Consider the following 15373-nt stretch of genomic DNA (forward strand, 5'->3'; position numbering starts at 1 on the left):
ATCTGTTTATGATTTTGATATTTTTATGTTTTTTGTTGATGTTTTTGATTTGTTTTTAATTTTTAATTTTTACTTTTTTGTAATCTTATGCTTTTCTTGTGCTTTTACACACACTACATGAGGAAAACTATATATATATATATATATATATATATATAATAAGTCCTTAAACATTTGTAATAAATGTCTAATCTAAACATCTTGTCAGGATGTATATTTTGACATATGGCCTGCAAACTTGTCCCATAAATGGTTCCAGGCTCTCAATGCTCTAATCATGTGGTCATCAACTAAACCTTCACACTGGGTCCATTAAAGCCTACTTCGCACAAATAGGGCAGTTTTGAGTGTCCCAGTACCATTGGGAAAAGCATGTCGTAAAACCCCTTTGGCACTTTGCCTCTTCAATCCACACCTGACATCATAGAAGACCTTGCCAATGACCCATTTGCGCATGTAATTACAGCAATCCGCTGACGACGGTGGCGCAGAGCGAAGGTGTCTAATTTTGTGGAGTGCTCCCCAGGCCCTTTTCTTCCACAGGTTGACAGCTTTTGGAGAGTGCTTTGGAAGCCAGATGAGGGTTTGAATTGGCAAGAGACGTAGGAGCCAATGTGTGAAATCCAGGAAAAGGAGGCCTGAAACGGGCTGCCCTTCTTCGAGGGATTAGGGAAGAAGAATTAGGAAAGGAATTAGGGCTTAAAACTTCATTTTTTCCAGCTTTGACCAGATTAAATGCTGCTCACTGAAAGTCTTCCATTGAGCGCTAAAAGACCCAGCAGAAGATCTACGAATCGGTTTCACTCTGCGTCATTACACTGCAACCGTAGGTCAACCGTGTAAAATAAACACACATAAGTTTAACATTCCACTCAGAAAGAATCACATATACTGTCCATTAGACCCAATACATAAGCACCATTTCTCTAGCATTTGATACAGCTGTACCATTTCTAAAGCTCTCCATTATTCTCCCACGAGAAGTGCTGCGAGGTTCAGAGCCTCTTACATTCACACACAAACTAGAACACGTGAGCTGATCTCTGGCTCTGACTATGATGTGCTCCTGATGGCACCCATAATAACACTCGTGATGGAGCCACTCTCAGATATGTAATGGAAATAGAGTGCAGGGGAAGGAAAAGAGATGAAGAGTTGAGGATGAGGAGAAATGAGAGGAAAACATCAAATGGCGTTTGTGGTAAGTAGCACAGAGAAAGAATGAAAGAAACAAAACAACAAAGTAAAAACGACAATGATGGAGGCGTTCAAAAACAGATGAATGATGAGAGACATAAACAGAGACCGAGAGAGACAAAAACACAAAGGGACTGAGAGAAAGAGACATCTGGTCGATGGGCAGTCAATAAAGTGTCACTTTCTGCAAGCTAAGAATACGGCCTTGATGAGGGGATCTGACCAGGATCGAGGCTGAAATGAACATTTACATTAGCGGCCACAGCCCACCGAGTGACCTTCCCTAAACCACAGTCTCATATTAGACTCTACGATGCCCCAGATTAAAAATAAAAGTGTTTTGTAAGGATTTCATACATGCCTAGCAGTGGAAAAAGACTAGATTTAACTTCTTCATAATACTGTTGTGTTAAAAAAATAACAAACTTGAACTAAAATCAATTGTCTTAAATGATAGTGAATTCAGGCAGCGATATGCTAATTCTTAGTATTAAAAATAAATGTTCTGTATTTCAATCGAAGGTTCCATGAAGAACGTTTAGCATTAACGGAATATTTCCTTTGAGCAAAAGTTCTTGACCGTGTAAAAAGGTTTTACATTTTACATTGACATTACATTCTTCTTTCTTCTAGCACAACCCCTGCTGCAGTGGATTATGACTGTCCGAGCACCAAGCTCCTGGCACCTTGTCTTTTCATCTAAACTCCCAGACATCGAGGGGTGGCACAGAGAGCAGCTGAAATGATCCAGCACTGTGGGTGCCAGTCTTTGCCATCGAGTCCCACTAATCCCACTGGCACCACAGTGCCAAACTTTCACTCCAGTTTGATCTTTAGAAAAGATCCAAATCAGTAGAGCGAAGACAACTGCTGGTAAACAAGAGCTAGCTGCTAAAGGCTATTCCAGAGAGGACTGCATCAAATATGACAGAACTAGTTTAATATAAAAATGCTACATTTTATTCACTTTTTTTTGATTGTCTATTTCTAAAAGAGCAGTGTTATTGTCCCTTAAGCGGATCTTATGAACTCATTTGACGATGAATGATTTAGTAAGGACGACGTGAGATTTTCCACCTCAGTAGAACAACAACTAGTTTTTCTGTTTTTCTTTTTCAAGTTAAAGGTCATTTCTCAACTCAAAGGAATATGGATTCATTGCTCAGAGACCTATACCAAATTTAGATATTGGCCTTTAACAACATGTGCCCACCAGGGACCTTGTAACACCCAACAGCCAATGCACAAACGAAAAGCAAATGAAAACAAATGAAAGCATTTTCACAAGAGATTTTCCTACTTAGCAATCTCACGTCAGTGAGGAGAACCTTTACACATTAGTATTGAGTAAATCGACTTGAAGATACCTTAACTAAAATGTACATTAAATACAATTTAAAAAGATACATTTGAAAAATATAACAAAGCTAAAAAGTAAAAAAAATGGCCTTAAAAGTCACTAATTAAAATACGGTATACATAAAAAGTTAAATAAATATAAAAAAGATACTGATAAAGATACTTACAAAGAAATGATTTAAAACTATACATTCACCAAAAAGCCTTAAAATAAACAGTTTTATAAATATATTTACTAAAAAGTACTAAAACTATTTTAAAAGGAAAACATAAAAAAGAAACTAAAAAGAGCCATAACTGTTTAAAATATATATTTGCATAAAAAAAGAAGCTATTCTTTTAAGCTAAGCTAGAAGAAGATAAAAAAGAAACATCAACTAAAATGTACCTAAATCAATTATTTAAAAATATATTTTATCATATGCATGTATATATACAATATATGTATAAGCATTTCTCTAAAATTCTTTAAAAGGACCTTTATTTTCTATAAAGCATGACATTTTCAAGAAATGGCTAAAAACACATCTCTTCCATCTACATTTGACCCTCTAAGACTCTATTCTATTTCTATGTTTTCTGCTTGTTTGCTTTTCATTTAAAATAGACCCTCTAACACTAGCGTTCTCTATTCTATTCTATCTACTTGTTTTCTTACATATTGTTGCTCTTTTGTTAGATTTGATTGCTTCTGTTGTCCTTATTCGTGAGCTACTTTGGATGAAAGCATCTGCTAAATGATTATGTAAGTGTAAATGACATAAGCAAGGTCTAACACGTGTTTTAATTTACTGATTGACTGATGCGAGTGGGAAGTTTTTCACTATCCAGGTGCATTAGCATTACACTATAAATATGAATGTACTCAGATATTTCTTACGCAGATGCAGTTTGAGTTCTCTGATCACTTTAGACCCCAGTGGCACCTGTATTTAGAGCTAACCACTTGTGACCAGAAAACACAAAACTCAAAAACACCAACATTTTAAACAAGATCAAAGTCAGAAAATCCCTAGTAGTCTCCTAAACCAGCTGCAAATGTCATAAGAAACTGGACAACAAATGCATATTATGTACTCAACACTTCTGCTTCTAGCCAAAAATAAACCCTACCATGTTACGGGCGTCAACAAAGAAACATGAACATCTTTTCCATTCCAAAACACCTCCAGCTCCAGCACAAACTCTAGATTCAAGCCCAGCGGAGCTCCTCTTTGCTCCTTTACACTTTCTATTCAAAGACAGTCAAACAAACCAACAACCTCAGCGGATTTTGCAGATGCATCCCAGGATAAATGAGCCTTTAAGAATTGAAAGCTCTATAAACAACCAAGCCCTTAGATGTTTACATTTCAAACACTGAAGTTTGTCTCCAAGGAGTTCAGGCTTAGCTAGTTCCAGTATTGGGGAGCTGGAGACTGCTGTTATGATGGGTATTTCGGCACCACTGAGGGTTGATGCTTTACTGATTTTAACCAGAACAGATTGCAGTCAGTTCGTTTTTAGTGGCACTCAAGAAATGAAGCTCACTATTGTCAGAAAATAGCATCCTCATAAGATCCACAACCGGAAAGGGATTAAACTCCTCATAGATGCAGCCACTTAAAAAATGAGTCTATTTTCCCAAGTTACTGTATACATGCCTCTAGTGTTCCCTTTTGTCTCTGTCTTATCTTTCTCTCCATACATTACATTTTCTTTCTCATCTCTTGGAATGTAAATCTCCATATGCTACAGTATGTTGGTATGATTTATTCTGTCTATTGGCAGAAGAAATTCAAACATTTCTTTGTGTGTGACTTCTGTCTGGCTCTACAGCGTGGATATAAGCCAAAATGAACTCTGCTCTTTTCTTTCACTTTCTCTTGTGACCTTGAGGCCATTTTGCCACTTCCTGCCACGGCTCATCAATCACAATGTCTCCTGACCCGTCTAGTGCGCTAATCTCCATATAATCCCACCATTACCGTGAACGGCTCATCTTTTTGTGTCTAGTGTGATTCCTGTTCATCCCCTTTTCCATTCTCCCCAGCCTGCCCGTATCATTATATTGTATTTCCCAAAATAAATTTTAATAGAAATCCCCTTCTGCCCCAAGGATGACCCATATTAAAACAGAACATTTATTTCTCAGCGACAGAAGGTTCACGTAGCCCCCAGTACACCTTTGTCTCATTTGATTCAGCGCCTTCCACGTTTGCCTGAGATTTACATTTCATCTGCAAAGACCCTGACTATATTAATAACTCCGAAGGTATTTGTCAGAGCTCGGAACGAATCGCGAATGAGTAGATGTTGCCACAAAATGATTGCATTTTCCCTCTTGTTGGGGCTGGAAATAGCTTAGTCTCTGAAATGGTTTGCTACAAAGACAACAAGAGTGAATATATGTCTTGTTTGTGAGAAGAACAAAAGTCATTTACATTTTCAATGTTATTTTCAATTTTCATACATTAAGGAAGCCCTAAATCCTTTTTTTAATCTGCTTTTCTCTCAGCTGTAGAGAATAAGGATACAGAAAAAAAAGTGGTTTGAATTTACTTGATTTAATCATGCATCAACATCAACTGTTTTTTTTCCTTCTTTGTTTAATTCAACACTTCTTTGTAAGAAAACATAATTTGTTCATTAAACATAATGGAATAAAATGATTTTCAGTGACCATTAGCAGTACCAACATGACTTTATGTCTCCCCATGGAATGATCCATTTTCATGTTGCATTACTAGGTACCACCAGCTAACCATTTACCAACTAGAAAGAGCATTTTATCATGTTAGACAGTAGAATAAAGAAACATGCAAGACCCCATCTTTCTTAGAAATGGTTATAAATAAAATTGTAACTGGACATTAAAGTCTTTACATTTGCCCCTTCAAAACCAAGTTCCAAGTAAAGCATGCTGGGCATTATAACTGTCCTGCCCAGATTCAATTAAAAGCAAATATGATTCATGTAGCCAAAGAAGGCATTCTGATCCCCTTTTCCTCTTTACACTTTGTTTGCCAATTTATGGTCTGGCTTTCATGTTTAAAATAAGCCTTTCAACAATAAAAGTAATTCATATGTTAATATTAATTTAACAGATAAACAATGTGCCATCCTTTAATTATAGACTCAAAATAGGTTTCAGCCTAGAAGTAGAGGAGGAAAGTAACTAATTACAAATATTTTCGTTACAGCACTTGAGTACATTTAAAAAAGAAGTAGTAGAAAAAACTTGAGTAAACTTCTACTTGAGTAGAATAAAACTAAAGTATTAAACTTTGTTATTAATACTATGCTACATTTAGTTTTAACCAAAAGTACAAAGAACAAAAAAAAGTACAAAAAACAACAACAACAACAACAAATAAAAAAAGTTACAAAGAAGGCACTGATGGAGAAACAGAGCAAGCTGGCATTTGAAGGGCACTTTTCAAACTGCTGGAGTGGAGCCCTGCGCTTCAGCCAATAACAGACAGGCCTGACTCGGGTGCAAAACCAATCAAAACTTTCACACTTAGCTCTGACTGTCAATCACCTACGTTGTCATTTTGAATCAGCATCCTTAGCATTTCAGTATTTTAGTGAATGTGAGCTATATGCTCTGATTTTTATTAATAATTTTGTCAGTTCCTGAAATGGGTCATACCGTCGAAATTACACTGATAGAAAGACAGTTATTATGTGGATGGAGCAAGAACAATGTTAAGTGTCTAATATACAGTACATGCACATAGTTCAGCTGAATGGTAAAAATCGCCCTCTTTAACAGTGCAGTTAAACTAAATGTACGAAGCCAAAATAACCTCAACATTAACAGCAACACTGAAATAAGAGCGCATGCATTTTACATGCATCTGGCTTGATAGATCAACCATGATTTATCCATCAATAGGATGCATTTGAAATCACTTTTTCTGTGTGCTTGCTTTGGATGTGTGAGCACATGGCGATATGGACACTACGGAGTGCTAAACATTCATACTCGTAGTCGGGGGGTGCTGTCGTGCAGAAAGTCCAAAACAGCCTAGTAGAAGAAATAACTTATGACATGCAGGAAATATAGACAAACACATCCCACTTTTGCTGTAGCTAAAGAATGTAATTTCAGGTCATTTCGGGGTAATAAATATAATATAGGAAGAATCCAGTGCTAATTGATATAACATTTAAAACAGTATAGAAACTATTCTGCCTTATTATGTGTTTGTATAAACCAATCCTAAAATTTTCATTAGAAAAATGCAGAAAAAAATATTATAGAATACAAATTATCTTCCAGAAGTATATATGATTTCTTATCCAATTAAAATATATAAGAAAAAAATGATGGCTATGCCGCTATGTTTGTAGGGCAGAAAACAGTACATGAGTCATGGTTTAAAATCATATTAAAATGCACACAAAGGAATCAATAAGAGGAATCAGCTAATAAGGAAATATTTTGTAATGTGAGTTACAATAAATGTGAATGAGCTCTAAGATTTTTCATTTTTTATTTATTTATTATTTACCTTATTGGAATCGAAATTAGGAATTGACAAGAATCGGAATAATTAAAAATTCAAGCGATGCGCAACCTTACCCATACCCCACATTATATTTTTTAATTCACACGTTTTAAATTCTTTCTTTTCTTTTAAACCCTTACGTACTCTTCTTTGCTTTTACCCTTCTTAAAAAAAAAAAAAAATAAAAAAACATGTACTTTTAAAATTGGTATTAAAAATTGGTATTTATAGTGATAGGTAGTATGTTTGCATAACATAGCATCATACTTGACAGTTTATGAGACTAATATCATGTTTAGTTCCAAATTCACTATTTAACATCTGTCGTGTTTGAAACAGTTAGCTTCTTTGGTTCCATGTTGCTTCTTATCACAGTGAAACAAAAGCTATTCTTTATTATAATCTTTACTGTGATACAAATTATGTCAGTTAGTGTTGTGTTGCAAATGGGTGTTTATTGTCTTCCACGTTTCATCAGTCAAAGCATCTCTTTTTGCGTGTTATTCAGCTGTAGATATATCTGAAGCATTTGTCCATATAAGGGACTTCCTGGCTCTCACTTATGAAACCGAAATGACCGTATATGAGTATTAGGGTTAGGGTTAACCCTACTCCATAATGCTCCATAATCGTCTCATTTTGGGTAAAAACAGAAAAATAATACTAAAGTAATTTGTAATGCAGTAACTTGACTAGTTTTTCAGCAAACTGCTTTTTTACTCTTACTTGTCATATTATTTTTCAGTAATTTTACTTGTACTCTTGTAAATTATTCCTTGAGTAGCAATACTTTTTACTTAAGTACAATCTCTTAGTATTCTTTCCACCACTACCTAGAACTAATATACATAAACTTAATAATCCAAGATAAAACACCACCCTTGCATTGAAGCTAGGTATCCGAGAGCTTTTCAAAAGGGCTATTTTATCAGATCAACTTATGAATTATATCCGTTGCGATGGTTTAAAAGCCTTTTCCAGCCGCAGTGACACATGCTGATAAACAGTGCATCTGACTCAGTAAGGACTGCAGTACAGAAACAGTGCACATGTTCACACTCAGCTTGAATGTTAAGCACACAAACTCTGAGCACAGCCAGACACTTTTCCTTAGTCTTCACCTCCCATTCCAGACGCCACTGCGACCATCTTTATCGCAGCAGCTGAAACGGGGAGATTAGATTATTCTCTTTCTCATTCCTCTAAGCTTGTTACCATGGTGATACCACGGTGACTGGGGAAGGTCCTCACCCGCAGACGGCTGTGCAGCTGACTGTCGTCACCTCAGGAACGTGAGGTCATTAATTTCCCTCCGGTAAAAGCTGCGGTGTATTTTAGAACAGTTTAAGGCATGACTTAACAACCATCTTTATGTGAAAGATCAAACGCGGTCGACCGCAGCTGCAAAGACCAAATAAACACACAACGAAAGCCCAAAGCACGCCATCCAACTCCCTTCCTGTGTCTGTGTTGTCTGTATTGATTATAGAAAATCTACCAAAATTAAATACATAATGGATCCTTGATGCAGAGCCCTGGATACACAGTAAATGGATTACATTTGGAAGTAATTAGAAATAATGAAGTGCTGCTGGAGCCGTACTGCTGCAGTTTTGACAGCTGAAGTGATACAGCGATTAATCATTGAATAAAGTTGGGCGTTTCTTGCTCCACAGTGATGGAACGAAGATATTTGCTTCTTGAATTAAAAGCAAAGAGTAATAAATAAATAAATAAATACAATAAAATCACACAAAAATAGAAATAAAAAAGGTAGTTTCATCATCATCTACCCTCATGCCATATATTTTTCTCATGAAACCCAAAAGAAGAAAACTAGCACTAAGTAAATTAACTTAATTAGATCCAATGAGACAGTTCTCAGGTAGTTTCTCTAGAACTTTTCCAAGACTGTCTTTAAACATTAGGACCGCGATTAAACTAAATTAAACAACAACAAAAACAGCATATAATGTTAACAAGGGGTAAATGTTGGGCTGGTTAGCATGACCTCATTAGTCCCTGCTACTATACCTACCATAACAACACCAGCTTCAAACAGCATCTTTCTCTATGCGTCAAAATGGTGCCATATTTGACAGGAATGAAAACAAGGCTGTGCAGTGCATTCGATGGATTTTAACGTTGTTTAACAACATACCGACTGTTCGATAAAAAAACTCCATAAAACAGTTTTGAATGTTGTGAATTGTGAAAATGACTGGGCCATGAGCTCCAGTGAAATAAAATTCTACTGATAAAGTCATGTGTGGTTTATTGAACTGCTATAATAACAGGATATTTTGTAAAAAAAAAAAAGAAAAAAAAAAAAGAATGCTGGGTAAGGAAAATATATACCAACAATCCATTGTAGGAAACAAAACTTTTGAATGTCTTCTATAGTTTGTCAACGACGAAGCAGCTTTATTGCAAGGGCAGGTTGGGAAAGACTCTGTGCTGCTGGTAAACATGATTTATTTTCATTTATAGTCAAATCAATGTTTCAGTTACATTGCTGTCTATGGAGGGTCAGAAAGCTCTCGGATTTTATCAAGAATATCTTAATTTGTGTTTCAAAGACTAACAAATGTAATTAATGAAATAATTTTAATTTTTGGTTGAACTTACCCTTTAAAGTCTACTAATGACTATTCTGTGTATCAATTATATTTGCCTTTTTTTACATCAAGATATTTTTGACTATACTATAATGCATATTTTATTAGTGCTTGATGTGTGTTTGAAGATACATCCATACAATACTAAACAGAGTCATTAAAATCCAATGTTATGCACTGTTGATGGGAATCATTATACAAGATAACTTGGTAACTAAACTTGATTAGAATTAGAAGTAATGTCAGCTGCTGTGAAATATCTGATAATCAGAAAAAGCCAAATCTCTTAGCATCAGCCATCCTAATCACTGGTTTCTCTATATTGTTTTACTCTAAAGTGTGTTATTCTGCATGTAGCCTCTCATACAGATGATGTCACATGGCCCTCAGGGCGGCTTCTCTTGGTGCTTTGCTGTAAGTGTCCAGCAGCCTGCATGCCCAGGAGGCAACCCATATAATTTATCTGCAGCCATTGAAATACATTTGATTTTTATCACAGTGATAGTGCTGTGCTTACCTAAATGCCCTTCTTTCTCACTCTCTTTCTGTTCCATCTATAAACTGCAATCATTTCTCCCTTCCCTCACCCAGCCTTTATCGCCCTCATCTTTCTCTTCCTCCTCTTTACGTATCGTTCTCTTTATCTGCCTTCCATTTCTCTTTCCCTCTCCTTTCCTTTCTCCACTCATTTTATCGATGTGCACGTTCTCCAGTCTCTTATCACTCTTCTTTTGTCTCTCTATACATATTTTCTCCTCTCCCCTCATCATCTTGTCTTCTCCACTCTCTCTATCTCTATTGTTCTAGTCTGCAGAGAGCCATTTGCTTTCATCAACTAACACAAAACCATTTTCCTAACAAAACATCTCGATATTCTTAATTGACATACTTGTTAAATGAGACGTTCATGATCAGTTAAGTCCTTCACAAGCACTATTTGGACAGGAGTAGTTTTCTAAACCAGGGTTTTCAAACTTTTGCAAAGCCCTGGTTTAGAAAACTACTGCTGTAAAATGTTAAGTGCAACATTATAAAGACAACATGTTGCTTGCAAAGTAATGATCTTTTATATTGTTATTATACTGAAGCCAAAGTAAGTATTATTGTATATAGGTGGAAAATATTATAAAAAAATTCTACCCACTATTAGAGCGCTGTATACAACCTGAAGAGAGACATTTATGATTCAAATTTGTATGTATAGTACTTTTACAGTCAATTACAGCCTCAAACATACATACGTACTACTATTTTTCATTGAAAAAAAAATCCTTGTTCTAAACAATATTTGTGATTTTAAGGTAAAATTATTAACACATGACCAGTTAATATGACTTGCATTAAAAAAAAAAAAGTTCGGTGTCAGTAGTGTAGTTTTAAAGAGACTGATACATTATTAAACTGTAATAATATTTTACAATATTAAAATATTCATATTATCTTTATGTAAAACCAAAAGACAGCATGACAAGAAATTTAACTTTAGGTGCTGTATTTACTGGAAGTTAAATAATAATAATATTAATAATATATCTGGGAAATAAATAATACACCCCAATTGCAGACATTCTTATATGGTTGGGATTCAATTTCTCTGTTAAAAGTATGTGAAGTATAAATTTCCCAAACCTCCTCAGGGAAAAATAGCCCCGTGCCAATGACACATATACCAACCAAGCTGCTGCTATTTGCAAAAAGCAGAGCCCATATCTAGCAAACAGGAAATGGCTAGCAAAACAAGACCACAATAAGCGTGCAGGGGGATGTTACAGTACTCAATTAGCGGATGTGGCCTGTTTGGTTCAGAGAAGAATAAAAGGTTTGACTGGAAGAGTGAGAGATTAAAATCAAAGAAGAGTGACACATTTTAAGAGGTGCAAATATACGGTTCAAGCCGCAGACTGTTCTACTGTCAGTCAGACATTGCACTTTGGGGGGAAGAGTGTAATAATTCTGTTTCTCTGAACAATACGTGAGTGGGTGTAATTGAATCTCAGTTTCAGTGGGCGGCTTGTGGAGGAGAGCAGATGACTGCTGACAGGCTGAGAGGAAGTGAGTGTGTGTTTATGAGCATCATCGGTGGGGAAGTGTAAACAAGTGCACAGTGATTTAATGAGCAGTATGCACACAAATTCAGGTGTCAAAATTGAATATTCTGAGTTGGTCTGCCTTACCTTCATCTCCCGATCCTGAACCAGCATCTGTAAAAAACAAAAAACAAAACTTTACATCAATGTCTTTCTTCGAAGTTTTCATTTCTGTCATTTTGTTCAATCCAATATGGGTCAAACAATTCACACAGGTTTTACCGCATCTAAAGTTCATGTCCATGTTGTTTATTTGTCAACTTCCCAGACAATAATAAAAAAGTAAATAAACTGAATTAAATTTTTAAGAATGTACAAATAAGCAACTGGCCATACATCCAATATGTTTTTCTGTCTACGTCTAGAGATGCTGGAATGGGCTCCAGCAACCTACAGTATAGGACAAGCGATTTAGAAAATGGATGGATGTATAAACCATGTACATTATTGCTCATCTGTGTCTCTGGAGTCTCTGCACACTTTTCCCAGTATGCATTACAAACGTGGTCCTATGTACTTGAACTGTGGGAGGATCAAAGGTGAATATGTGACCCATTTGACTCATGTAGGCATAAGTGGGCTGCACGAATGATGCAAGAGGCAGATATTATAAATGCACACATACTCTGATTCATCACAGTCTGATTTAGAATCGGTGTTTCAACTTAAACCAAAGAAACTATAACCCTTCTGCACACCCTTTGCACATAACAACAGAAAAGTCCAGGGCTTCATGGTTTTACTGCCACAATATTTGTTTAAACATGACTTTAAAGTCAAGTATAGTCAAGTATCATAATGTAAATGATGCACTGGATATGATGGTATAAAAAGACACTCAAGTGAAAATGAGGAAAGCATAGCAAGATATAACTATGCATAATATGTATCTTTAAACAAATACACACTCTAATTTACATGTGTGGCTCTATGTGTTAGATACAAAGCAATTGCATTGAAAGCTATTTTTTCTTTTTAGATTTTAAGATTCCTAAATTAATCTGTATAGTTTACATACATTTTTATCTCAAGAAGCTAAAAACGCCATGTGTCCACACTCACACACAGAAGTTCAGACTGGTTTATTTGCTGTCAGTTTTTCTAATTGCCTGACAGTTACATTCTTTATTCAGAGGCATGCCGCACACAATCTGTCTTTGACCATCTGAGCGATGCTCTCTGGCCATCTGGACAAGAAAAGCTCAGCTATGGCTTTAATGCAAAGAATATGTCTAAACCTGTCAAAATAATTTCTACCTGTTTATTTGATATGCTTTCACCTGCATATGTGTATAAAATGAGTATAAAATTAACTCTATAAAGCCCGACATAAATAACAGCCAGACAAAAAAATTTGTACATTTATTATCACGAACAAAAATCTGGTAGAAAGAACATTATTGGAACTGAATTGGTTTTCCCTAGAAAAATTCAATGACAGAACATAATAATATAGAGTCATCAGTAAGCTACATTTTAAATATGATATATACAACTTTATAGGGTTAAACAGATTAATAGTCTACATTCAGCAACCATCCTTGTATTCAATTCAACATTCCTTATAAAAACTGAAGACCTTAAAAGGCAAAAACTAAACAGAACCAAAGAACCTGTCCTAAAGCACTGGGTCAAAAAAGTGGAAAACCTTCCACTGCCTCAAAAATTCATGAAGTTCCAAAGTACATCAAAAAGTCTATTTCACAGTACGGCTGAAAAAGTAAAGCGAGACGAACAATCTGTTTCTCGGCACACTTCTTCCTGTGAGACTGGACTCTGCTGAGTTTGCTGGCACGAAACAATGACAGGAGTCTTATTAAGTGTAAGAGACCTTTGTTCCTCATTCAGAGGTATCAGCAGGTTATGCATCTCCTCTGCCTTTGTCATTTATCAGGAAGAATATGTTATCAGGTGACTTTGCACTTTTTTTTATCTGGGCTCCCATGATGCAATGGGATGAGTGAACTTGAGCTTGAGGCTCAGAGGCAGATGGTCTTTGTCAGCAGAGACAAACGCAGCTGTGATTTAACATGCCACGGCCGCTGTACAACACACAATTAACTATTTCCAGAACAGCATGCTTGACCGACATGTGTGTCAGGTAACATATCAGTACTTAATGATAAAACAGGCCTGTTGAGCTGTTTATGTGAGAGCTTTGTGAATGTAATAGTCATTTCGTGGAATGTGATGCATGCTCCCTGCATGGAGAAAGCTACTTTAGCACTACATGGAGTGCGATTATGGAGAAAGGCTATCTTAACCTCGATTTCCAATGTTGAAAATGAACTGCCTTCTCCACTCTACAGTTATGCATCACTAAGCTAATGGCTAGCTGCCCTGTGCCACACTGAAAACTCAATATAAGCGCATGACCCGTCTCCTTAATCAGTGCATTATTCACGCTGATCTTACAGCAGCACTACGGTGAACTTGTCACAGTTTGCGAGGTAAATAGCCCACTTATCAATGCCAGAAAAAAAGAGAGAAGCATATACTCCCCTCTTCCATTCTTCTTAATATTTGGCACATAAGACCTTTCTGAAAGTTTCAACGAAGCGCAGCAAGAAACTAAGCTACAGTCAAATTTCAGTAGCCAAGTGTGATAGAGTTTGTGATAGGTTTGAAGCAGGATGGTGGAATTACTTAGTGGGACAAGGGAATAACACAATTTTACCAAACAGTATTGGAAGTGACTGTTGGTGAATGATATTACAGCTGAATTAAGTGACTATGCCAGTAAATCATGGACTTTAAACAGTACCATAACTTTTAATACTGAGTGTAGACTAGAAGTGAAGGATCATTATTGACAAGAGCAATGGCACTTTTGAATCCATTTAGCATCATTTAACATGCAGAATGGGATTCAGCACCATGGAGAGCAACAAGCACAGGCCCGAATCGGAAACCTTGCAAAAATAAATCAATAAATTAAACTGTCCAACAGAATTTAGTGCAGAGAGTAAATAAATTTACAATCTTACAAAAATATGAGTAAACATATTGCTGAAAATCAGCTTTGCCATCAGAGCAATAAATTATGTTTTAAAATATATTAAAATTGAATTCCGTTATAGTAAACTGAAATAATATTTCACAATATTATTTATGTTTACTGTTTGGACATACAAATGCAGCCTTGGTAAGCATAAGAGATTTATTTAAAAAACATTACAAAATCTTTCTGACCTCAACTTTCAATGTTTGCTGCATACACCTCCACATTATACTGTAATCGATAAGAAATTGCAGGATTACTTGTAAACATCAGTTTTCACAGTGTAAACGTTGTCACATATGTTTAAATAGCAAAGGTGTTTCTTAAAGGCACATGAGTTTTTAATTCCAAAATCAAGATGAAGGCTCAGAAATATGAAGGAGAGCTAGACAAAGAGTGGGACATCTATGAAAACCTAAAATATGACAAACTATACAAATGTAATATGATGTGATATGATGCCTTTAATACTTCTCCGGTTATTACAATCAATGTTCTATTTCCTGATGCATGAAGGTGCTCACTTTCAGTTATGATACTGATGCATGAACAAAGACTGAGGAGCTGCAACCAGCCTTGGAGAAATAAAGAAAATAGCAGAGTGTGATACACTTC

The 15373-nt window shown here is 35.9% G+C and overlaps 1 protein-coding gene across 2 annotated transcripts in view; it reads right to left on the reverse strand.

The window, feature by feature from the left end:
* LOC113098507 (tomoregulin-2) overlaps nucleotides 1-15373 on the reverse strand; it is a 59090-nt gene that overhangs the window by 15553 nt on the left and 28164 nt on the right. For both annotated transcript variants that reach the window (XM_026263632.1, XM_026263631.1), the window contains exon 4: nucleotides 11845-11871. In XM_026263632.1, the coding sequence (XP_026119417.1) occupies nucleotides 11845-11871 (27 nt within the window). The remainder of the gene's footprint in view (nucleotides 1-11844; nucleotides 11872-15373) is intronic.

The sequence above is a fragment of the Carassius auratus genome, unplaced genomic scaffold (genome assembly GCF_003368295.1).
Source record: "Carassius auratus strain Wakin unplaced genomic scaffold, ASM336829v1 scaf_tig00216571, whole genome shotgun sequence".
Lineage (NCBI taxonomy): Eukaryota > Metazoa > Chordata > Actinopteri > Cypriniformes > Cyprinidae > Carassius > Carassius auratus.